The sequence below is a fragment of the Rattus norvegicus genome, chromosome 3, assembly GCF_036323735.1.
Source record: "Rattus norvegicus strain BN/NHsdMcwi chromosome 3, GRCr8, whole genome shotgun sequence".
Lineage (NCBI taxonomy): Eukaryota > Metazoa > Chordata > Mammalia > Rodentia > Muridae > Rattus > Rattus norvegicus.
The window spans coordinates 67,200,164-67,226,541 of NC_086021.1; the positions used below are offsets into that span (position 1 = coordinate 67,200,164).

Here is a 26,378-nt window from a genome sequence, read left to right on the forward strand (position 1 = left end):
TAAGCAAACAAACTACTCTCTTTTTTTTAAGCATTTTTTTAGCATTTTAAAATAATTCACTTTACATCCTGATTGCTGCCCTTGCTCCTGGTTCCCCCTCACACAGTTTGCCCTGCCAGCCCCCCTCTCTTTCTCCTCTGAGAGGGTGGATCCTTTCCCACTGAGGCCAGACAAGGCAGCACAATTAGAGGAACATATTCCCCGCACAGGCAACATTTTTTGGGACAGCCCCCACTCCAGTTGTTGGGGAATCTACATGAAGAGTGTGCTACACACCTGCTAAATATGTGCAGCGGGGGTGGGGAGTATATGCTCTTTGATTGATGGTTCAGTGTCTGAGAGCCCCCAAGAGTCCCCGTTAGTTAACTGCCGGTCTTTCTGCGGAGTTCCCATCCCCTTCTCGGCCTTCAATTCTTCCCCCAACTCTTCCATAAGAGTTCTGAGCTCTATCTAATGTTTGGCTGTAGGTATCTGCATTTATCTGAGTGAGCTTTAGGTAGAGTCTCTCAGAGGACAGCTATGCTAGGCTCCTCTCTGCAAGTATAACAGAGTATCATTGATAGTGTCAGGGATTGGTGCTAAAACATGGGAAGGTCTAAAGTTCAGCCAGTAATTGGTAATTGATTGGCTCTCCCCTCAGTCTCTACTCCATCCCAGTCCCTGCATTTTTTTACAGGATGAATTTGGGGTTAAAAAGATTTGTGGTAGGTTGGTGTTCCTATCATTCCAGTGGGGTTCCTGCCTGGCTACAGGAAGCAGCCTCTTCAGGTTCCATATCCCCTACTGCTGTGAGTCTCAACTATGGTCACCCCATTGATCCCTGGGAGCCTCCTGCATCCCAGGTCTCTGGCATATTCTCCAGATTCTCCCCCAATGCTCCCCCTATGCTGCAGATTTCTATTCATTCTCCTGGCTCTCTGGCCTTCCCTCCTGTCTCTCCCCACACCTGATCCTGAGCCCCACCCCATTTCCCCTCCCTCAATCTGCCTCCTTCTAAGTTAGATTCAAGCCTTCCTTCTTTTTCAGCTTCTTTAGGTCTATGGAGTGTAGCATGGATATTCTGTCCTTTATGTCTAGTATCCACTTGTAAATGAATACATACCGTATGTGTCCCTTTAGGTTTGCATTACCTCACTCAGGATGATATTCTCAGGTTCCATTCAATTTGCCTGCAAGATTCATAATGTCTTTGTTTATTAAAGCTGATTAGTATCCCATTGTACTTATGTACTACATTTTCTTTATCTGTTATTCAGTTGAGGGACATCTAGGTTGTTTCCAGTTTCTGGCTATTATGCATAAAGCTATCATGAACATAGTTGAGCAAATATCCTTGTGGTATAGTGTGTATATTTTAGTTATATGTCCATGAGTAGTATAGCTAGGTCTTAAGGTAGAACTATTTCCAGTTTTCTGAGAAATTTCCAAATTGATTTCCAAAGTGGTCGTACAAGTGTGCATTCCAACCAGCAATGGAGGAGTGTTGCCCTTGCCAAAGGATTTTTTTCAGCATCTAATAAGATGACCATGTGATTTTTTTCTTTTGGTTTATTTATATGATGGGTTACATTGATAGATTTTTGTATATCGTGTTTCTGGATTCAGTTTGCGATTATTTTATTGAATTTTTTGCATCAATGTTCATAAGAGAAATTGGTCTGAAATTCTCTTTGTTGAGTCCTTATATGGTTTAGGTATCAGGGTGACCATGGCCTCATAGAATGAGTTTGGCAGTGTTCCTTCTGTTTCTACTTATGGAATAGTTTGAGGATATTTCATATGAAATATTGGACTATTTCAGCCCTTACTTTTTATTATTTCCTGCCTTCTACTCCTCTTCAGCATGTTGCTTCTTTATTTCTAGAGCTTTTAGAAGTACTTTTTTTATTTCTTATGCTGCTCTCATATATGAAGTGGTAAATTCTCATTAATCTAGGGCCATCTTATTATACACTCTAAAGCACCCATACCTTACTTATAATACCTGCTAATATGAGGTAGATGTTGATTTTGCAATGGAATAGTTATTCTGTTGTATTGCTTAGGGGGAGAAGAACAAGGAAAAATGTGTATGTTCAGTACAAATATAAGTTTCTTTTATAAAGAAAATGGATATATTTCTTTATTTAATTTCAAATGTTATTCCCTTTCCCGGTTTCCTGTCCGTAAGTCTCCTATCCCCTTCTCTTACCCCATAAGAGTGTTCCCCCCATCCACCTCCCCTTACCCTCCCCCCAACATTCCTCTACACTGGGGGTCCAACCTTGGCAGGACCAAGGGCTTCCCCTTCCATTGATGCCCCAACAAGGCTATTTTCTGCTATATATGGAGTTGGAGCCCTGGGTCAGTCCATGTATAGTCTTTGGGTAGTGGCTTAGTCCCTGGAACTTCTGGTTGGTTGGCATTGTTGTTCATATGGGGTTGCAAGATCCTTCAGCTCTTTCAATTCTTCCCCTAATTCCCCCCAAAGGGAATCCCATTCTCAGTTCAGTGGTTTGCTGCTGACATTCACCTTGTATTTGACATGCTCTGATTGTGTCTCTCAGGAGAGACCTATATCTGGTCCCTTTCAGCATGCACTTCTTAGCTTCATCTAGTCTTATCTAGTTTTGGTGAAAAAAAATATATATGCATGCCACATGTAGGGCAGGCTTTGAATGGCCATTCCTTCAGTCTCTGCTCTAAACTTTGCCTACATATCCCCTCCTATGGATATTTTTGTTCCCCCTTTTAAGAAGGAGTGGAAGCATCTGCATTTTGGTCATCCTTCTTCTTGAGCTTCCTGTGGTCTATGGATCACATTTTGGATTATTCGAGCTTTTGGGCTAATATCCACTTATCAGTGAGTGCATACCAAGTGTGTTTTTCTGTGATTGGGTTGCCTCACTCGGGATGATATTTTTTAGTTCATTCCATTTGCCTATGAATTTTATGAAGTCATTGTTTTTGATTGCTGAGTAGTACTCCATTGTGTAGATGTACCACATTTTCTGTATCCCTCTGTTGAAAGGCATCTGGGTTCTTTCTAATTCTGGCTATTATAAATAAGGTTGCTATGAACGTAGTGGAGCACATATCTTTGTTGTATGTTGGAGTATCTTTTGGGTATAAGCCTAGGAGAGGTATAGCTGGGTAGATGTACTTTCAAACTACTGATTTGAGAACTTTCTAATTTCTTTCTGGAGGCACTTAGTGCTATGAATTTTTCTCTTAGCACTGCTTCCATTCTGTCTCATAATTTTTGGTATATTGGGCCTTCATTTTCATTGAATTCTAGAAAGTCTTTAATTTATTTCGTCCCTAACCCAGACATCATTGAATACAAAGTTATTCAGTTTTAATGAATGTGCGCTTTCTGGGTTTTTGTTGTTGTTAAATCCAAGCTTTAATCCATGGTGGTCTGATAAGATACAAGATGTTATTTGAATTTTTTTTGTATCTACTGAGGTTTGCTTTATGACAAACTACATGGCCAATTTTGAAGAGGGCTCCATGAGGAGCTGAGAAAAGGGCATATTCTTTTGTGTTTGGGTGAAATATTTTGTAGATGCCTGTAAGGTCCATTTGGTTCACATCATTTTACTTTCATTATTGTTTTCTTTAGTTTTTGTGTTGATAACCTATTGAACAGTGAAAGTGGGGTGTTGAAGTCTCCCACTATTATTGAATGGGGTTTGATTTAAGTTTTAGCAATGTTTCTTTTACAAGTGCGTTACTGTTGTGTTTGGGGCATAGATATTAAGAAAGAATTGAGATATCATCTTGGTAAATTTTTCTTTAATGAGTATAAATTGTCCTTCCCTGTCTCTTTTGATAAATTTTGCTTGAACGTCTATTTTATTAGATATTAATATGGCTACTCCAGCTTGCTTCTTGTGTCCATTTGCTTGGATAACTTTTTCAATCTCTTTATTTTGAGGTAATGTCTATCTTTGTTGCTGAGGAGTGTTTCTTGTATGGAGCAGAATGATGGATCCTGCTTTCATATTCATTGTTAGTCTGTGTCTTTTTTATTGGGAAATTTAGTCCATTGATGTTGAGAGCTGTCAGTGATTGTTAATTCCTGTTATTTTGTTGTTGTTGTTGTTGGTGGTGGTGGTGGTGGTGGTGGTGGTGGTGGTGGTGGTGGGTTTTGTGTGTGTGTGTGTGTGTGTGTGTGTGTGTATGTGTGTGTGTTTGTGCTTCCCTTGTTTATGCATAGATAGAATTTTAGATAGAGTTTTGCTCAACTCTTCGGATTGGAGTTTTCCTTGTAGTATTTTCTGTAGGTTTGGATTTTTAAGTAGACTATTGTTTAAATTTGAATTTGTCTTGAAATATTTTGTTTTCTCCATTTATGGTGATTGAGAGTTTTGCTGGGTATATTAGTCTAGTTTGATATCCATGGGCTTTTAGAGATTGCAATGTATCTGTTCAGGCCTCTCTAGTTTTTAGAGTCTCTGTTGAGAAGTTGGTTATAATTCTGATACGTCTGCCTTTGTATGTTACCTGGTCTTTTCCTCTTGCCGCTTTAATATTCTTTCTTTGTTCGGAAGAGTTTGTGTTTTGATTATTATGTATCAGGAGGATTTTCTAGTCCAATCTATTTTTGTGCTCTTTAAGTTTTTTGTTTGTTTATAGGCATCTCTTTCTTTAAGTTGTAAATGTTTTCTTCTATGATTTTGTTGAAACTATGTTCTGGCCCACGGAGCTACAATTCTTTACATTCTTCTATTCAGATTATTCTTAGGTTGGCTCTTTTCTTCATATCACAGAATTCCTGTATATTTCATGCCAGGAATTTTTTAGATTTAACATTTTCTTGCCTGATGCATCAATTTCTTCTATTGTATCTTCCAAGGATGAGATTCTCTCTTCCATCTCCTGTATTCTCTTGTGGATGCGTGCATCTGTGGTTCCTGTTCTCTTCCCTAGGTTTACCATCTCCAGAATTCACTCAGTTTATATTTTCTTTATCATTTCTATTTCTACTTTCAGGTCTTGAATGGTTTAATTTATTTCATTCAATTGTTTAATTCTTGTATTACTTTAAGGGATTTATTTGTTTCCTTTTTAAATCCTCTACCTGATTGTATTTTTCTGGATTAATTTCCTCTTTAAAGGCCTTTATCCTCTTAATAAAGTTAAACTTAAGGTCACGTTATTGTGCTTTGGTTCGAAGAAGATATCCAGGGCTTGCTCTAGTATGATATCATGCTCTAATGGTGTCATATTGCCCTGGCCTTTGTTGATTGTGGGTTTTTTTCAGGACTTTTAGCCATTTAGAAGGCTTTAGTTCTGCATGTTCCTGTTGTAGTAAATATCAGGAGTATCCTTGATGATCCTGATGTGACAGGCCTCTGGTGGGTGTCATTGGGCTGTATGATTCAGGAGCAGCAGATCTGATGAACATGGGAGGAGAGATGGTGGGAGAATGGAGGTCTGGCAGGGATAACAGGCTGCTCAGGCAGCTGGGTATGACCAGAAGACTGAGCAAGCATGGAGTATGGATTCAGGATGGGAACTATCAGTTATAGTCAGTAGTGGGTGAAGTGGTAGTGGGAGAATCACACACTATTAAGTCTGGCTGCATAACCTGCAGTAGACGAGCAACAGGAAACAAACTCAGCTTCATCTTTGCAGATTCCTTGTCTCATAATGTTGTACAGGACTTCTTGATTTTGTTATTGTTAATTTAACTTTATTAATTTTAAGTTCTGACTAGAATGTCCCCTCCCTTGTCTCCCCACCATTTTCCTACTCCTCCCCACCTCCCTTCTTTCCTCTCTTGGTTTATTCCTCCTCAGTTTCTCTTCAAAAAAGGGCCAGCATAAGTGGATGTCAACCAGTCATGGCATATCAAATTGCAGTAATTCTAGGCACCTTCTCTTCTATTAAGGAGAGACCAGGCAACCCATTCGGGGCAAAGGGTCCCAAATATAGGCAACAGAGTCAGAGACAGATCCTTTTCCCAACTTTAGGAGTCCCACAACAAGACCAAGCTATACAGTTATATAACATAAGTGTGGAGGGCCTAAGTCAGGCCCATGCAGGCTCCTGGATGGTTCATCAGTGAGTCGCTCTGGGCTCGGGTCAGTTGATTCTGTAGGTTTTCTTGTGGTATCCTTTACACTTCTGGCTCCTACAATGCTCCCTCCCTCTTTTTTTGTGGGATTCCCCAAGCTCCATCTAATGTTTGGCTGTGGGTTTCTGTATTTATTTCTATCAGTTAATCAGTAAAGCCTCTCTGATGATAATTGGGATAGATGCCAATCTATGAGTATAGAAGAATGTCATTAGGAATCATTTCATTGACTTTTTTTCTATTTATGTTTGATTCTATCTTGGATCTCTGGAATATCCAGCCTCTAGTTCCTGGTTCTCTGTGCAGTTGTTATTTCTGGGAATGAAGTGGATGGGTGAACAAACATGAGGCTACGAACTGTTTTTACTAAAGAGATTTCTTTGTTGATATTCTCTGTTTAGATCTGTACTCTATTCTTTAAATTGGATTACTTGGTTTGTTGATATCTAGTTTCTTGAGCTCTTTATGTATTTTGGATATCAGATTTCTGTCAGATGCAGGGTTGATGAAAATATTTTCCCATTCTGTAGGCTGCCATTTTGCCCTTCTGATGATGTCTTTGCCTGACAGAAGCTTTTCATTTTTATAAGGCCCCATTTATTAATTGTTAATCTTAGTTCCTGTGCTGTTGTTCTGTTCAGGAAGTTGCCTCTTCTGCATATGCATTCAAGACTATTTTCTGCTTACTCTTTTATCAGGGTATCTGGTTTTATGTTTAGGTCTTTTATTCACTTGGACTTGAGTGTGGGGCAGGGTGATAAGTACAGATAGATCTATTTGCATTCTTCTGTATGCAGACATCCAGTTAGACCAGCACCATTTTTTGAAGATGCTTTCTTTTCCCATTATATATAATGACACGGGCCTGAGAAATTTTGTTCTCACCTCTTGTTCCATTAAGCCCATGAATGTTGGCAATGTGAACAGAAAAGCAAACTGACAAGTATCAGTGTCTACTGGGTAACAGATACTGTATTTAACACTTTCTCTTTTATTATCCATTATATTATTTGCATATTATCTGTATGTTTGTAGATATTACATATACGTCATCTTGGTTTGGCACAATATGATGTGCCCTTGTAGAAAATCTCCTGAAAATGCCAGTAAAATTTAAATGTTATATTCTTCATTTAGTTCAACATTAGCTTTTTAGATCAGAAGTCTAAGTTAGTTGTGTTTGCTCTATGTTTACAGTTCAGAACAACAAAACAACAAAATGCAAGCTTGTATAAATATTTGGCAGAAAAAAGATTTGATCCAAGCTCAATTACTGCTCTGTAACGTACTGCATCCCAGAGCAATGCTGTGATGAATAAAATGATAAACAGATGAGATACACATAGATGTGCATTAATTTTCTTTAATTTTGTCTATAAGCTTCATTGGGAGTATAAATTGTCATTTTAGCATTCTGAAATGAATCAGTTGGAGCAGTTAATGCTTTTCACTTCCCTGAGTGGATCCTCACACACAATAAAACAAATATTGAACCTATCTTTAGCTTGACTTTTCCAGAGCATTGCTCTATAATTACTTCATATTTATGTTATTAATCTTTCTTACTAATGTATAAACATTATATCAGATTTTCTTTCAGGGCTAGAAGAATGCCAGTCTTGGTTCTAATCCTTCTAGAACTTGGAGGTATTTTAATTCTGCTTCAAAAATATTTTATATGTTTTTTAATTAAAACCCCACAATTTTAGTACAATCATAGACACTAAAACTTTTTAGTTTATTTAATCCTTTAAAGGAAACACTGTCAGCCTAAATAGTATGCATTGAATATCAAGAAATCTCACAATTTAATGAACTCTCTCCTGAAATTTAATATCACCGTAAGAACTAGGTTTTAGTTAAAATTTTCTCTCTGTGTTAATTAGAACTACCATCACAAGATTCTACAGGCTGGATTAAAGAACAACATTTAGTTTTCCTACAGTTCTAGATAGGGAGTCTATGGCATGGGTAGGTTGGAACTGAAGCCTCTATCTTCCACTTCTAGGCAATAGTTTCTTTATATATTCTAAAATTACTTCTTTGTGTCTCTGTGCTTACTTGACAGAGTCCTTAATGTCTCTTCTTTTTGTAATAATAGTCAGAACTTTATAACATTATTTAACTTAAATTGCCTTCAATAATAGAATGTCCAGATTCCTAAATAGTCACAATCAGGGCTGAGTAATATATGAAGTTTGAAAGGAGACAAACAGCCACAGATATTGGTATTATGGCACATGTACTATTTGACATTTATGAAAGTTTTTAGTGCTAAAATATCAATATTTTTCTAAGGGAGTCATACAATCTATCTTTTAAAAGTTGTACTTTACTTGCTTATCAAATATCCTCTTACTTGCTTGTATTTTATTTTCTAAAAAATACATTCCTTTATTCCTATTAAATGACATGTATAGCTGTAAATGAAGTTACTATAGATATTTGTGTGCAAATTTTTTTGTACATAGGTATTAAAGTATTTAGGTGAAATCCAATGGATTAATTTAATATTCAAAGTAAATTTTAGATATTTAGGATATGGAGGTAAGAATATAGATACAATGGTTATTCATAATGTTATCTAGAACAAGAACTTAAACTTTCTATAAAATTACCTCAAGGTGTAACCATAGACCTAAATGTAAACACAGAGATGTTCTAATAATCTTGAGGAAAGTTAATGAGAGTCCAAACCAAGACAGTAGCAGTCAGGATACGGAGAAAAGCAAGAGATGAATGAATAGATGGCATATTCACTAATGTAGATGATAGAGAATTCATAGTGAAGAAAAAGAAAATTACGAGAGTTTTCTAAACTTACTGAAATTGACATGCCTCTAAGAAGGTTCTTCGGTGAATATGTCTGGTAGGTAAGACAACATAGAGATTGTCAGTTCAAGAGAGAAGTCTGACAGCACAGTATATATCTTAGAGCCAATAGCGTGTGTGTGTGTGTGTGTGTGTGTGTGTGTGTGTGTGTGTGTGTAGCAAGAATAATCAATGACATGCCTAACTTTTTCCTTTTCCTGAGTAAATAAAAGAAGAATCAACAAAGAAATAAATAATATGGATAAAACAAACCACATAGAGTGACCAAAACACCCCCAAAACTCTGTCATGAGTAGGGACTTCATTGTAATACTTTTATTATAAACAGTATAGAGACTTGTTTAATAAAGCAATTATGTGTAGGATGAAGGCAGATTTTTTAAGTGAAGAATGTAATTGTAATTATAGTATGGTAGATGATAACAGAAATTATTAAGAGAGTTAATTAAAAAGATAGCTGCAAAAATACAGAAAATTAACTAACATTAATAATATTCAATTTTATATCTGTGGTACATTTGCTAAGTACATTCTTACAACTACTATGCTAAAATATATCAAGCCCTAAGCCTTATGCACCACAAACACTCAAAAACAACTTACTGTGTTGAATTAAAAAGATATTCTTTTAACTTGTAATTCATAATCTTCTGTGTTCTGGACTAAATGAGAGTTTTTTGCATTTATTTTGAATGAAGGTCATCGAACATTATTTATTGGAGTTCATGTGCCGCTTGGTGGAAGAAAGAGCCATCGTCGTCACAGGCATCGAGGCCATAAGCACAGAAAGCGGGACAGAGAGAGAGATTCAGGACTAGAGGATGGAGGAGAGTCACCTTCTTTTGGTAAGCATTATTCTTCATGTTTTCAGTAAATTGTTCCCTCAATGCATCAGCCACTGGTTTGATCCCACCTTCTTCCTTCCTCCCAAACTCTGAGTATCTTTACTGATGTGCAAATCTAAGGTATACATCACTGGATACTGCACTGGTTCCTGGGAGGTCTTTAGGCAATGTAACTTCCTGAGCATTACTTTTGTCTGTTTCTTTAGGACCAAACTTCTACTTTTAATCTCATTCTACAATGGCTCAAATTAAATATTCAGTCACATGCTGAAATTTACACCATTTTCTAAATGCCATCACACTCAATTCAGATTTGATATTCTGCGTAGTGACGATATGTGGTATTTCTATGCTGAAAGAAAGCTTCAATGAAACATTCTGATGACTTAAATGTTTTTCTTACTTGGAAGAAATCTAAAAAATATCAGACATTACTGCAAGTGCCTCAAAATTTACTTTCCAAATACATGCAGAATAGAGAATAATTCTAAGGAATAGGAGGTTTGTCTGCTGGGAATATGGGTGTTTCACATCATTAAAGAGGGGTATGGGTCAGTGAAACCTGGAATAATTTGGCTAAAATTTCTACTTCAGTCACCAATTTAACAATGTATTTGGAGAAGCATTTGAAGTTTAGTACTCTCTTTTTCCTTTGCTTTTATTGGATTTTTTAAATTTATATTTCAAATGTTAGCCCCTTTCCAGATTTCCCCTCCAGAAACCCCATGTCCTATCCCCATGTCCCTGCTTCTATGAGGATGCTCCCCACACCCACCTACTTCCTCCTCCCTCCCTGCCCTGGAATTCCCTTATACTGGAACATTGATCCTTCTAAGGAACAAGGGTCTTTCCCATTGAAGCCCCACAAGGCTATCCTCTACTACATATGCAGCTAGAGCCATGGTTCGTTTCATGTGTATCTTTGGTTGTTGGTCTAGTCCCTGGGAGATATGGGGGTTCTGGTTGGTTGATATTTGTTCTTCCTATGGAGTTGCAAACCCCTTCAGCTCCTTCAGTCCTTTCTCTAACTCCTCCATTGGGGACTCTGTCCTCAGTGGAATAGTTGGTTGCCAGCATCCACCTTTGTAGTTGTCAGGTCTGGCAGAGCCTCTCAGGAGACAGCTATACCAGGCTCCTGTCAGTAAGGACTCCTTGTCATCTGCAATAGTGTCTGGGTTTTATGACTGTATATGGGATGGATTCCTAGGTGGGGCAGTCTCTGGATGGCCTTCCCTTCAGCCTCTGCTTGACACTTTGTCTCTGTATTTCCTCCTGTGAGTATTTTGTTCCGGCTTCTAAAAAAGGAATGAAGCATCCACACTTTGGTCTTCATTCTTCTTGAGCTTCATGTGGTCTATGAATTGTATCTTGAGTATTCTGAGCTTTTGGGCTAATATCCACTTATGAGTGAGTGCATACCATATGTGTTCTTTTGTGATTGGGTTATCTCACCGAAGATGGTATTTTCTAGTTTCATTCATTTGCCTAAGAATTTCATGTAGTCATCGTTTTTAAAAGCATAGTAGTACTCCATTATGCAAATGTACCACATTTTCTGTATCATTTCCTCTGTTGAAGGACATTTGGGTTCTTTCTATCTTCTGACTATTATAAATAAGGCTGCTATGAACATAGTCGATCATGTGTCTTTGTTGTATGTTGGAGCATCTTTTGGGAGTGTGCCCAGGAGAGATATAGCTGGGTCCTCAGGTAATACTATGTCCAATTTTCTGAGGAACCTCCAGACTGATTTCCAGAGTGGTTGTACCAGTTTGCAATACCACCAACAATGGAGGAAAGTTTCCCTTTCTCCACATCCTCACCAGCATCTGCTGTCACCTGAGTTTTTAATCTTAGTCATTCTGACTGGTGTGAGGTGGAATCTCAGGGTTGTTTTGATCATCTCCCTGATGACTAAGGGTGTTGAACATTTCTTTAGGTGTTTCTCAGTCATTCGGCATTCCTCAGCTGTGAATTCTTTGTTTCACTCTGTAGCCCATTTTTAATAGGATTATTTGGTTCTCTGGAGTCTAACTTCTTGTCCTTTTTGTATATTTTGGATATTAGCACTCTACCCAATGTAGAATTGGAAAAGATCTTTTGCCAATCTGTTGGTTGCCATTTTATCCTATTGACAGTGTCCTTTGCATTATAGAAGGTTTGCAATTTTATGAGGTCCCATTTCTCAATTCTTGATCTTAGAGAATAAGCCACTGTTGTTCTGTTCAGGAAAATTTCCCCTGTGCCCGTGTGTTCGATGCTCTCCCCCACAATCTCTTCTCTTACTTTCAGTGTATCTGGTTTTATTTAGAGATCTTTGATCCACTTGGACTTGAACTTTGCACAAGGAGATAAGAATGGGTCAATTTGCATTCTTCTACATGGTGACATCCAGTCTAATGTGCACCATTTGTTGAAAATGCTCTTTTTTCCATTGGATGGTTTTAGCTCCTTTGTAAAAGATCAAGTGACCATAGGTGTGTGGGTTCATTTCTGGGTCTTCAATTCTGTTCCACTGATCTGGTCTGTCTCAGTACCATACCATGCAGTTTTTATCACGATTGCTATGTAGTACAGTGTGAGGTCAGGGATGATGATTCCCCTAGAAGTTCTTTTATTGTTGAGGATAGTTTTCACTATCCTGGGTTTTTTGTGATTGAAAATGAATTTGAAAATTTCTCTTCTAACTCTATGAAGAATCGAGTTGGAATTTTGATGGGGATTGCATTGAATCTGTAGATTGTTTTTGGCAAGATGGCCATTTTTACTATATTAATCCTGCCAATTCAGAAGCATGGGAGGTCTTTCCATCTTCTGAGATCGTCTTCAATTTCTTTCTTCAGAGACTTGAAGTTCTTGTCACACAGATCTTTCACTTGGTTGGTTAGAGTCACACTGAAATGTTTATATTATTTGTGACTATTGTAAAGGGTGTCGTCTCCCTACTTTCTTTCCCTGACTCTTTATCCTTTGAGTAGAGGAAGTTTACTGATTTGTTTGAGTTAATTTTATATCCAGCCACTTTGCTGAAGTTATCAGTTGTAGAATGTATCCCTTTGACTTTTTTTTTCTGGCTAGTACTTCAAGAACTATATTGAATAGGTAGGAAGAGAGTGGACAGCCTTGTCTAGTCCCTGATTTTAGTGGGATTGCTTCAAGTTTCTCTCCATTTAGTTTAATGTTAGCTACAGGTTTGCTGTATATGGCATTTACTATGTTTAGATATTAGCCTTGAATTCCTGATCTTTTCAAGACTTTTAACATGAAGTAGTGTTGAATTTTGTCAAGTGCTTTGTCTGCATCTAATGAGACGATCATGTGTTTTTTCTTTGAGTTTGTTTATACAGTAGATTATGTTGTTGGATTTTCATATATTGAACCATCCCTGCATTCCTGGGCTGAAGCCTACTTGATCATGGTGGATGATTTTTTTTTTGATGTGTTCTTGGATTCAGTTTGCAAGAATTTTATTGAGTATTTTTGCGTCGATATTCATAAGGGAAATTGGTCTGATGTTTTCTTTCTTTGTTGGGTCTTTGTGTGGTTCAGGTACAAGTGGAATTGTAGATTTATAGAAAGGATTGGGTAGTGTTTTTGAAGCCCTGATAGACTTCTTCACTAAGCTCATCTGGTCCTGTGCTTTTTTTTTTTTTTTTTTTGGTTGGGAGATTTTTAATGACTACTTATATTTCTTAAGAAGTTACAGGAGTGTTTAGATATTTTATTGAGTCCTGATTTAAATTTCGTACTTGACATCTGTTTGGAAAATTGTCCATTTCGTCCAGATATTTCAGTATAGGCTTTTGTAATAGGATCTGATGACTTTTTGAATTTCCTTAGATTCTCTTGTTATGCCTCTCTTTTCATTTCTGAGTTTGTTAATTTGGATACTGTCTTTGTACCCTCTGGTTAGTCTGGCTAAGGATTTATCTATCTTGATAATTTTCTCAAAGAACCAGCTCCTGGTTTTGTTGATTCTGTATATAGTTTGCTACTTTGTTGATTTCAACCCTGAGTTTGATTATTTGATTATTTCTTACCATCTACTCCTCTTGGGTGTATTTGTCTCCTTTTGTTCTAGAGCTTTCAAGGGTGCTCTCAACCTACTAGTGTGTGCTCTCTCCAGTTCCTTTTGGAGGCACCCAGAGGTATGAGTTTTCCTCTTAGCATTGCTTTCATAATGTTCCATAAGTTTGGGTATGTTGTGCCTTCATTTTTATTAAATTCTAAAATGTTTTTAATTTCTTTATTTCTTCCTTGACAAAGTTATCTTTGAGTATTGTTCAGCTCCCATGTATATGTGGGCTTTTTGTTATTTTTGTTGCTATTGAAGAACGTCCTTAGTCTTTGGTGATCTGCTGGGATGCATGGGATTATTTCAGTCTTCTTGTATCTGTTGAGACATGTTTTGTGACTGGTTATGTAATCAATTTTGGAGACAAAAATCATAAGCTGCTGAGAAGAAGATATATTCCCTTGCTTTAGGATGAAATATTCTATAGATATTTGTAATATCCATTTGGTTTGTAACTTCTGTTTCCCTTTGTTTTTATTTAGTTTTTGTTTCTATGATGTGTTCATTGATGAGAGTAGAGTGTTGAGTTCTCCCACTATTATTGAGTGAGCAACAATGTGTGATTTCAGCTTTAGTAAAGTTTAGGAATGTAGGTGCCCTTGAACAGCATAGATGTTTAGAATTGAGAGTTCATCTTCGTAGATTTTTTCCTGTGATATGTATGAACTCTCCTTCCGTATGTTCTTTGATAACTTTTGTTTGAAAGTTGAATTTATTTGATATTAGAATGGGTACTCCAGCTTGTTTCTTGGGACCAATTGCTTGTAAATTTTTTTCTAGCCTTTTGCTCTGAGATAGTGTGTGTATTTGTCACTGTGTGTTTCTTGTATGCAACAATATCTGGATCCGGTTTAAGTATCCAGTCAGTTAGTCTATGTCTTTTTATTGGGGGAATCGAGTCTATTGCTGTTAAGAGATATTAAGGAAAAGTGATTGTCGCTTCCTGTTATTTTTGTTGTTATGTTTGGAATTATGGCTATATTCTTTTAGGTTTTTGAAAGATTACTTTCTTGCTTTTTTTTAGGACATAGTTTCACTCCTTGTGTTGGAATTTTTCCATATATTATCTTTTGTAGGGCTGATTTTGTGGAAAGACATTGTAAAATTTGTTTTTGTCATGAAATATCTTGATTTCTCCATGTATGTTAATTGAGAGTTTGCTGGGTATAGTAGCCTGGGCAGGCATTTGTGTTCTCTTTTAGTCTGTATGACATCTGCCCAGGATCTTCTGGCTTTTACAGTCTCTGGTGAGAAGCCTGGTATAATTCTGATATGTCTGCCTTTATATGTTACTTGACCTTTTTCCCTTACTGCTTTTAATATTCTTTCTTTGTTTTGTGCCTTTGGTGTTTTGCCTATTATGTGATGGGAGGAGATTCTTTTCTGCTTCAATTTATTTGGAGTTCTTTAGGCTTCTTGTATGTTTATAGGCATTTTTTCTTTATGTTAGGGAAGTTTTCTTCTATAATTTTATTAAAGATATTTACTGCCCTTTAGGTTTGGAATCTGTGCTCTTTTCTATACCTATTATCCTTAGGTTTGATCTTCTCATTGTTTACCGGATTTCCTGGATGTTTTGGGTTAGAATCTTTTTCGTTTTACATTGTCTTTGATGGTTGTGTTGATGTTATCTATGGTATCCTCTGCCCCGAAGATTCACTCTTTTATCTCTTGTATTCTGTGGTGATGCTTGCATCTATGACTCCTGATCTCTTTCCTAGGTTTTCTATCTCCATGTTTGTTTCCCTTTGTTATTTCTTCATTGTTTCTATTTTTCTTTCTAGATCCTGGATGGTTGTGTTCCTTTCCTATTTGGTTGCGTTTTCCTGTAATTCTTTAAGGAATTTTTATGTTTTCTCTTTAAGGGCTTCTGCCTGTTTACCTGTGTTCTGTATTTCTTTAGGGGAGTTATTTATGTCCGTCCTAAAGTCTTCTATCATCATCATGAGATGTGATATTAAATTCAAATCCTGCTTTTCTCATGTGATGAGGTACCCAGGAATTGCCATAGTGGGAGAACTGGGTTCTGATGATGCCAAACAGCCTTGGTTTCTGTTGCTTATGTTCTTCCACTTGCCTCTTGCCATCTGGTTATGTCTAGTGCTACCTGCCTTTGCTCTCTTTGACTGGAGCCTGTCTTTCCTGTGGACTTTGTTGTGTCAGAACTCTTCAGAGTCCAGCTGTTCTGTGATCCTGAAATTCTGGGATCTTGAGATACTGGTGTGTCAGAGCTTCTGGGAGTCAAACTTTCTCTAGGTTTTGCAGGAGTGGGTGGGAAGCCAGAGCCCTGGCTTTGCTCCAGGCATAGGTGCAAGCTGGAAGGAACCAGAGCCTCTGGTTGGGAGGGAGTTTGTGTTTTTCTGGTTCCTGTAGGAGTCCCAATTACACTGGGTGTTGGGAAAGATGTTGTAGCCTCAACTGTGATCTTGAGTGTGTCAAAACTCCAGTGCTTCTGGATGTGTCCAGTCTCCTGGGAGTCGAGCTTCCTCTGTGATCCTAGGTATTTTAGAGCACCTGGACCTTTTCTGCATATTGTAAGTGTGGATACAGAGCCAGCACCCAATTCTGCTCAGGGTACAGATTCAGATTGGAAGGAACCCATGCCACTGACTGGGTGGGTGGATGTTCCTGTGTCTCTGGGTGTTGGAGGAACCAGTTCCTCCAGGTGTCGGAGGAGATATTGTGGACTCTCCTGTGATCCTGGGCGTTTTAGCCCTTGGGAGTTGGGCTCCCTCTGGGTGTCATAGGAGTAGGTGCAGAGCCAGCGCCCTGGGTGTGCCCCAGGTGCAGGTACAAACTGTGATCCTGGGCATGTAAGAGTGCCTGGAAGCTGAAATTCCTCAGGGTATTGTGGGACTGGGTGCGGAGCCAGAGCCCAAGGGCTTCTCAGGGGCCAATCTTTTACTTTTATGTGGGAATAGCAGTAAGTGTTTTAGGATGACCAGTTTGAAGCATGAACTTATAGTCAGTGAAAATGCGAATGACTGTGAGAGAAATTCAGAAAAATTCATTTCCTCCCCTTCAGCCTCTCAAAGAATGTTGCAAGAAATATCACAAGGATTGTGTTAGTTAATACCGGTTAATCTATAAGTAGTAGAGATAAATATGAAAATATAAACTCTATTAGTCACTTATTTAAAATATGGTATGCAAAGATAAGTATATATTCCATGTCCTTGAAATTAGATAGAGGACTTTTCTAGGTTTAGCTGAATTAACAACTATCTGACCTGATTCCAAAATTCCCTCTGCCTTTGCCAGTTAACTACTCTTATTCCTCTATGAAGTCTTGATGGTCTTTCTTTTTTGGGGGGATGGGGTCTGAGTTACCTCACTCAGGATGATATTTTCTAGGAAATCCATTTGCCTGCAAAACTCAGAATGTCCTTGTTCTTAATAGCTGAGTAGTAATCTATTTTGTAAATGAACCACGTTTTCTGCATTCTTTATTCTGTTGTGGAACATCTGGGTTATTTTCAGCTTCTGGCTATCACAAATAAGGCCACTATGAACACAGTGGGACACGTGCTCATGTGGCCTGGTGGAGTATCTTTTGGGTATGTGCCCAAGAGTGGTATAGCTGGGTCTTCAGGTAGATCTATTTCCAATTTTCAGAGGAACATCCAGACTGATTTCCAGAGTGGTTGTACCAGTTTGCAGTCCCTCCAGCAATGGAGGATAGTCCTCTTTCTCCACATCCTCTCCAACATGGGCTGTCACTTGTGGTTTTGATCTTAGCCACCTGATTAGTGTTAAGACTGTTTTTGTTGTTGTTGTTGTTTGATTTTGTTTGGTTTATGAATTTGGGTGCCATTGTGTTTGGTTAATGAGTGATTACAATTGCATTATTTTCTTGGTAGATTTTTTATGTGTGTAGTATCCTCTATCACATCTGGTTAATCTTAGCGTGAAGTCTAGTTAATCACATATTAGAATGCATGTTTCCTGGGTCCATTTGCTTAGAATATCTTTCTCCATTATTTTATCCTGAGTTGATGTATAGCCTTTATAGTGAAGTGTGTTTCATGGATGCAGCAGAAAGGTGGATCCTGTTTCAAATCAAGTCTATTAGTCTATTTTTTTTATTGGAGAATTAGTATTTAGAATTATTGGTGAGCAGGGTATATTGATCTCTGTTATTTCTTGCTATGTTGTGGCTTTGTACCCTCTTTTGATTTATAGTTTGGAGAGGAAATATATATCCTTTGTGTCTTCTTGGATGGGTCTAACCTCTTCTGGCTGAAAAATTCTTTTTAGCACCTCGTATAATGTTGTATTACTAGACATAAATTGCGTAAAACTGGTTTTCTTGTGGATTTTTTTCTTTATTGATTGATTGTGATTGATAGTTTTACTGAGTGTAGTGTTCTGGTCTGACATCTGTGGACTCTCAAAGCTTATATAATGTTCATCCATCCAGGCTCTTCTGCTTTTTCTAGTCTCTTAAAGGGCTTACTTTTATATGTTCCTTTGCTTTTTTCTCTTGCAGCTTTTAAAATCCTTTGTTCTGAACATTTAGTATTTTAATTGTTATATATCATAAGGAATTCATTTTCCGGCCCTGGCTATTTAGTGCTCTCTGCGATTACTGTATTTTGACAGACAACTCCTTCAGATTTGTGAAATGCTTTTCTATGATTTTGTTACTATATATATGTGTGTTAGTCAGGCTTTCTTCTTCTATCCCTATTATTTGTAGGTTTAGTCCTTTCATGGTATTATTATAGATTTGTGTATAGATGTGTGTAGACATGCTTTGTGCCCAGGTTTTTTAGATTTAACCTTATTTTGGTTGAGCTATCCATCTATTATATTTTGTTTTCAATATTCTAAGATGTTTTCCTTTATGTCTTGTAATCTATTGGGGAGGCTTCCCTTTGAGTAAGCCTCCTTTTTTTTGTATTTTTTTATTGACATTTCAAATGCTATTCCCTTTCCCAGTTTCCCAGACATAAGGCCCCTACCCCCTCCCTTCTTCTCTAAGGGTGTTCCCTCCCCAACCACCCCCTCTTCCCGCCATCCCCCACATTCCCCTACACTGGGGGGTCCAGCCTTGGCAGAACCAAAGGCTTCTTCTTCCACTGGAGCCCAACAAAGCCGTCCTCTGCTTCATATGCAGCTAGAGACATGAGTCAGTCCATGTGTAGTCTTTGGGTAGTGGTTTAATCCCTAGGAGCTCTGGTTGGTTGGTATTGTTGTTTTTATGGGGTTGCAATCCCCTTCAACTCTTTCAATCTTTTCTCTAATTCCTCCAACAGGGATCCTCTTCTTAGTTCAATGATTTCCTTCTAGCATCTGCCCCTGTATTTGACATGCTCTGGCTGTGCCTCCAGGAGACAGAAATATCCGGTTCCTGTCAGTGTGCACTTTTTAGCCTCATCAATCTTATCTAGTTTTGGTGGCTGTATGTATATGGGCTGTATACCCATGTGGAGCAGGTTCTGTATGGCCATTTCTTCAGTCTCTGCTCCAAACTTTGCCTCCATATCCCCTCCTATGATTATTTTTGTTCCCCTTTTTAAGAAGGAGTGAATCATCCCCATTTTGGTCACCCTTCTTCTTGAGCTTCATGTTTATGGATTGTATCTTGGGTAATTTGAGCTTTTGAGCTAATATCCACTTATCGGTGAGTGCATACCATGTGTGTTTTTCTGTGATTGGGTTACCTCACTTAGGATGATATTTTCTAATTCAAATCCATTTGCCTATGAATTTCATGAAGTCGTTTTTTATAGTACTCCATTGTGTAGATGTCCCGCATTTTCTGTATCCATTCCTTCTGTTGAAGGGCATTTGGGTTCTTTCCAGCTTCTGGCTGTTATAAATAAGGCTTCTATGAACATAGTGGAGTATCTATCTTTGTTGTGTATTGGAGCATCTTTTGGGTGTATGTCCAGAAGTGGGACAGTTTGGTCCTCAGGTAGTATTATGTCCAATTTTCTGAGGAACCACCAGACTGATTTCCAAAGTGGGTGTACCAGCTTGCAGTCCCACCAAGAAAAGGCTGATAAGGTCTTTGGAAAGAGCTAAACTGGGTCTTTACCAAGAGGCAGAGTCCCAAGAAATGGAAGTAGGGTGTGAGGTGGGGGTCCTATAGGCAGGTTTTAGTAGGACAAGTAATAAATTTGGAGACACAGGAATGAAGGGGGCTAGGGAGACCTTGGGTCAACATATTTATTCCCTTAATGGTGTATCTCCAGATTCAGTGAAAGACTACTCAGAGGATAAGATCTCATTCATTAGACAAATTTCTCTGTGTTGTCATTTTTAATTCCACTGCATGTTTTAGTAAACATAAACACAGATTCTTAAGTTTGTTTATACTAAATTTTATATATTATTTATGCTATATTCTTGGCTGTAGTTTATATTTTAATAGCCTATGATTTCAGAGGCTATGAAAAAATAAAATATCAATCATTTAAGGATACATGTTTATATTAACTAAAAGAATTTTTGTTTTGTTAGTAGCATGATTTATATAATATATAATATGCTACTTTAAAAATATAGATTCTCCGGTTGTGGTGGTGCATGCCGGTAGGATTTACTGAAGGAGGCAGAGGCAGGAGGATCACCAGTTTGAGGCCAGCCTGGGCTAAAAATATAGTTTCAGCAGATACAAACAGGCATTGTACAATACAGTTAGAATTTCTTTCTTTTTTTCTCTTTTCAGCCTACACGATGCAGTTTATTTGGGAATCTGGTTTCAGTACTTCACATTCAAAATGTAAATAAGAAATACTCAAGTTAATAAAGAAAACAGTTAGAATTTCTGTTGGAACATAATCTAAATTCTTTTAAAGAAGTTAAAATATTGTTAGATGATCATGAAAAGAGTTTGATGAATAGCATATAATATCCATAAAATCATTTTTGTGTGTTTTGAATTAAAAGAGAGACAAGAAGGCATATGTTATCTTGTACCCAAGTAAATGCTCTCCTTCATAAGATAGACTATATTCATTTAGTAAATTGCAGTTTTATGCTATTGTTATTTTTATTGTGTCTTAGAGAAGTCTTTTACATACCTGATCTCCTATCTCATACTTGCAAGTCCTCTTCAAAATTATGAGGTTTTGTTTCTTGCATATTTTGAGATTTGTACTTTGCAGGTATATTGTGACTTTATAAAGGGAAACACTAAGACTTCTTAAGTTCAAGCCTCATGTATTTAACAATCAAAATTTTAAGGGTGTATACATGCATATTATTCATCTATCTAAATTATTGATAAATAGTAAGCTGAAATGATGAGAAATACTAAAAGGAAAAGTGATTTGGAGTTATTAGGTTATGGCAGTTTAGGGTATGCCTACTGTGAGGCCTGTGACAAGCAAGTGGAAGGTTGAGCAGGCTGCTTCATACAACAAGAACAGGGCACGCTGCACACGCTACACGCATCCGACATAAGTACTGAACTCATTTCTTAGTATAACCGTGAAATTACAGTTAATGTTCTGTTTACAGTTACCCAATTTGTTGTTTATCCTAAAATGCAAGAAATAGAAAACCAACTAGAAATAATTTACTTGGCAAGATCTAGTTGGAAACATAAGATAACTATCTCTGAGATAGTATGTTTACTATCAGAAAAGACAGCACCAGATCCTGATCTCAGATGAAGTAGTTAAGAAATTCGTGTGGCACACCATTAAGTATATCTTTTTCTTCTTTTGAAAGGAGTTTATCAGTCTTGTTTTTAAAAACCTGCTTTATTTACTAAGTTCGCATCTTCTTTTGAAGAAGTAGTGAATCATGAGATTTATTGACTCAATTATTGCTCATCTTGTATATAATGTATTGACAAATTGCTTAAAATATGAGCTATTTTAATATTAATATTAGCAGCATTATTAATATTGACAAATAAAATATCTGGCCAGTGTTCAAAACTAACATGTAGTGCAAATGTAATTTCTTTTTCTAATTTATAATATATTGAACATGTAAAATTGTATATTACATATTGCTGAATTTTGCTGAGAATGATGAGCATTTAAAAAGATATGAATCTTGGTAGTTCTCTTGTGGTCTACATTGTTTAACACCAATTAATATCAGTGCTTTATTAACTATTTTGTGATACATATAAGAGATAGAATTTGAAAATATATGACCCACAGATTTATACATTAAAATTAGTTTGGACCCTCTTTCTCCACATCCTTGCCAGCATTTGCTGTCACCTGAGTTTTTGATCTTAGCCATTCTCACTGGTGTGAGGTGAAATCTCAGGGTTCTTTTGATTTGCATTTCCCTTATGAATAAAGATGTTGATCATTTCTTTAGGTGTTTCTCAGTCATTCTGCATTCCTCAACTGTGAATTCTTTATTTAGCTCTGAACCCCATTTTTTTTATTAACTTGAGTATTTCTTATATACATTTCGAGTGTTATTCCCTTTCCCGGTTTCCGGGCAAACATCCCCCTCCCCCCTCCCCTTCCTTATGAGTGTTCCCCTCCCAACCCTCCCCCCATTGCCGCCCTCCCCCCATAGACTAGTTCACTGGGGGTTCAGTCTTAGCAGGACCCAGGGCTTCCCCTTCCACTGGTGCTCTTACTAGGATATTCATTGCTACCTATGGGGTCAGAGTCCAGGGTCAGTCCATGTATAGTCTTTAGGTAGTGGCTTAGTCCCTGGAAGCTCTGGTTGCTTGGCATTGTTGTACTTTTGGGGTCTCGAGCCCCTTCAAGCTCTTCCAGTTCTTTCTCTGATTCCTTCAATAGGGGACCTATTCTCAGTTCAGTGGTTTGCTGCTGGCATTCGCCTCTGTATTTGCTGTATTCTGGCTGTGTCTCTCAGGAGAGATCTACATCCGGCTCCTGTCGGTCTGCACTTCTTTACTTCATCCATCTTGTCTAATTGGGTGGCTGTATATGTATGGGCCACATGTGGGGCAGGCTCTGAATGGGTGTTCCTTAAGTCTCTGTTTTAATCTTTGCCTCTCCCTTCCCTGCCAAGGGTATTCTTTTTCCTCATTTAAAGAAGGAGTGAAGCATTCACATTTTGATCATCCGTCTTGAGTTTCTTTGTTCTAGGGATCTAGGGTAATTCAAGCATTTGGGTTAATAGCCACTTATCAATGAGTGCATACCATGTATGTCTTTCTGTGATTGGGTTAGCTCACTCAGGATGATATTTTCCAGTTCCAACCATTTGCCTACGAATTTCATAAACTCGTTGTTTTTGATAGCTGAGTAATATTCCATTGTGTAGATGTACCACATTTTCTGTATCCATTCCTCTGTTGAAGGGCATCTGGGTTCTTTCCATTTTCTGGCTATTATAAATAAGGCTGCGATGAACATAGTGGAGCACGTGTCTCTTTTATATGTTGAGGCATCTTTTGGGTATATGCCCAAGAGAGGTATAGCTGGATCCTCAGGCAGTTCAATGTCCAATTTTCTGAGGAACCTCCAGACTGATTTCGAGAATGGTTTTACCAGTCTGCAATCCCACCAACAATGGAGGAGTGTTCCTCTTTCTCCACATCCTTGCCAGCATCTGCTGTCACCTGAGTTTTTGATCTTAGCCAATCGCACTGGTGTGAGGTGAAATCTCAGGGTTGTTTTGATTTGCATTTCCCTTATGACTAAAGATGTTGAACATTTCTTTAGGTGTTTCTCAGCCATTCGGCATTCCTCAGCTGTGAATTCTTTGTTTAGCTCTGAACCCCATTTTTTAATAGGGTTATTTGTTTCCCTGCAGTCTAACTTCTTGAGTTCTTTGTATATTTTGGATATAAGGCCTCTATCTGTTGTAGGATTGGTAAAGATCTTTTCCCAATCTGTTGGTTGCCGTTTTGTCCTAACCGCTGTGTCCTTTGCCTTACAGAAGCTTTGCAGTTTTATGAGATCCCATTTGTCGATTCTTGATCTTAGAGCATAAGCCATTGGTGTTTTGTTCAGGAAATTTTTTCCAGTGCCCATGTGTTCCAGATGTTTCCCTAGTTTTTCTTCTATTAGTTTGAGTGTGTCTGGTTTGATGTGGAGGTCCTTGATCCACTTGGACTTAAGCTTTGTACAGGGTGATAAGCATGGATCGATCTGCATTCTTCTACATGTTGCCCTCCAGTTGAACCAGCACCATTTGCTGAAAATGCTATCTTTTTTCCATTGGATGGTTTTGGCTCCTTTGTCAAAAATCAAGTGACCATAGGTGTGTGGGTTCATTTCTGGGTCTTCAATTCTATTCCATTGGTCTATCTGTCTGTCTCTGTACCAATACCATGCAGTTTTTATCACTATTGCTCTGTAATACTGCTTGAGTTCAGGGATAGTGATTCCCCCTGAAGTCCTTTTATTGTTGAGGATAGCTTTAGCTATCCTGGGTTTTTTGTTATTCCAGATGAATTTGCAAATTGTTCTGTCTAACTTTTTGAAGAATTGGATTGGTATTTTGATGGGGATTGCATTGAATCTGTAGATTGCTTTTGGTAAAATGGCCATTTTTACTATATTAATCCTGCCAATCCATGAGCATGGGAGATCTTTCCATCTTCTGAGGTCTTCTTCAATTTCTTTCCTCAGTGTCTTGAAGTTCTTATTGTACAGATCTTTTACTTGCTTGGTTAAAGTCACACCGAGGTACTTTATATTATTTGGGTCTATTATGAAGGGTGTCGTTTCCCTAATTTCTTTCTCGGCTTGTTTCTCTTTTGTATAGAGGAAGGCAACTGATTTATTTGAGTTAATTTTATACCCAGCCACTTTGCTGAAGTTGTTTATCAGCTTTAGTAGTTCTCTGGTGGAACTTTTGGGATCACTTAAATATACTATCATGTCATCTGTAAATAGTGATATTTTGACCTCTTCTTTTCCGATCTGTATCCCTTTGATCTCCTTTTGTTGTCTGATTGCTCTGGCTAGAACTTCAAGAACTATATTGAATAAGTAGGGAGAGAGTGGGCAGCCTTGTCTAGTCCCTGATTTTAGTGGGATTGCTTCAAGTTTCTCTCCATTTAGTTTAATGTTAGCAACTGGTTTGCTATATATGGCTTTTACTATGTTTAGGTATGGGCCTTGAATTCCTATTCTTTCCAGGACTTTTATCATAAAGGGGTGTTGAATTTTGTCAAATGCTTTCTCAGCATCTAATGAAATGATCATGTGGTTCTGTTCTTTCAGTTTGTTTATATAATGGATCACATTGATGGTTTTCCGTATATTAAACCATCCCTGCATGCCTGGGATGAAGCCTACTTGATCATGGTGGATGATTGTTTTGATGTGCTCTTGAATTCGGTTTGCCAGAATTTTATTGAGTATTTTTGCGTCGATATTCATAAGGGAAATTGGTCTGAAGTTCTCTTTCTTTGTAGGGTTATTTGTTTCCCTGCGATCTAACTTCTTGAGTTCTTTGTATATTTTGGATATAAGCCCTCTATCAGTTGTAGGATTGGTAAAGATCTTTTCCAAATCTGTTGGTTGCCGTTTTGTCCTAACAACAGTGTCCTTTGCCTTACAGACGCTTTGCAGTTTTATGAGATCCCATTTGCCAATTCTTGATCTTAGAGCATAAGCCATAAGCCATTGGTGTTCAGGAAATTTTCTCCAGTGCCCATGTGTTTGAGATGCTTCCCCACTTTTTCTTCTATTAGTTTGAGTGTCTCTGGTTTGATGTGGAGGTTGCAGACTGGTACAACCATTCTGGAAATCAGTCTGGAGGTTCCTCAGAATATTGGACCTGAGGACCCAGCTATACCTCTCTTGGGCATATACCCAAAAGATGTCCCAACATATAACAAAGACACATGCTCCACTATGTTCATAGCAGCCTTATTTATAATAGCCAGAAGCTGGAAAGAACCCAGATGCCCTTCAACAGAGGAATGGATACAGAAAATGTGGTACATCTACACAATGGAATGTTGCTCAGCTATCGAAAACAATAACTTTATGAAATTCATAAGCAAATGGATGGAACTGGAAAATATCATCCTGAGTGAGGTAACCCAATCACAGAAAAACAAACATGGTATGCACTCATTGATACGTGGCTATTAGCCCAACTGCTTGAATTGCCCTAGATGCACAGAACACATGAAACTCAAGAAGGATGATCAAAATGTGAATGCTTCACTCCTTCTTTAAAAGGGGAACAAGAATACCCTTGGCAGGGAATAGGGAGGCAAAGTTTAAAACAGAGACAGAAGCAACACCCATTCAGAGCCTGCCCCACATGTGGCCCATACATATACAGCCACCAAACTAGATAAGATGGATAAAGTAAAGAAGTGCAGGCCGAGGAACTGGATGTAGATCTCTCCTGAGAGACACAGCCAGAATACAGCAAATACAGAGGTGAATGCCAGCAGCAAACCACTGAACTGAGAATGGGACCCCTGTTGAAGGAATCAGAGAAAGGACTGGAAGAGCTTGAAGGGGCTTGAGACACCATATGAACAACAATGCCAAACAACCAGAGCTTCCAGGGACTAAGCCACTACCCAAAGACTATACATGGACTGACCCTGGACTCTGACCTCATAGGTAGCAATGAATATCCTAGTAAGAGCACCAGTGGAAGGGGAAGCCATTGGTCCTGCCAAGACTAAATC

At 38.0% G+C, this 26,378-nt stretch overlaps 1 protein-coding gene across 13 annotated transcripts in view; it reads left to right on the plus strand.

Annotated features, from left to right (window-relative positions):
* Slc4a10 (solute carrier family 4 member 10) overlaps positions 1–26,378 on the plus strand; it is a 316,713-nt gene that overhangs the window by 149,239 nt on the left and 141,096 nt on the right. For all 13 annotated transcript variants that reach the window (XM_063283270.1, XM_006234283.5, XM_006234277.5 and 10 more), the window contains exon 3: positions 9,595–9,741. Coding sequence is in view for 12 of the 13 variants with exons in the window: in XM_006234283.5 (XP_006234345.1) it covers positions 9,595–9,741 (147 nt within the window). In the remaining variant the exon portion in view is untranslated. The remainder of the gene's footprint in view (positions 1–9,594; positions 9,742–26,378) is intronic.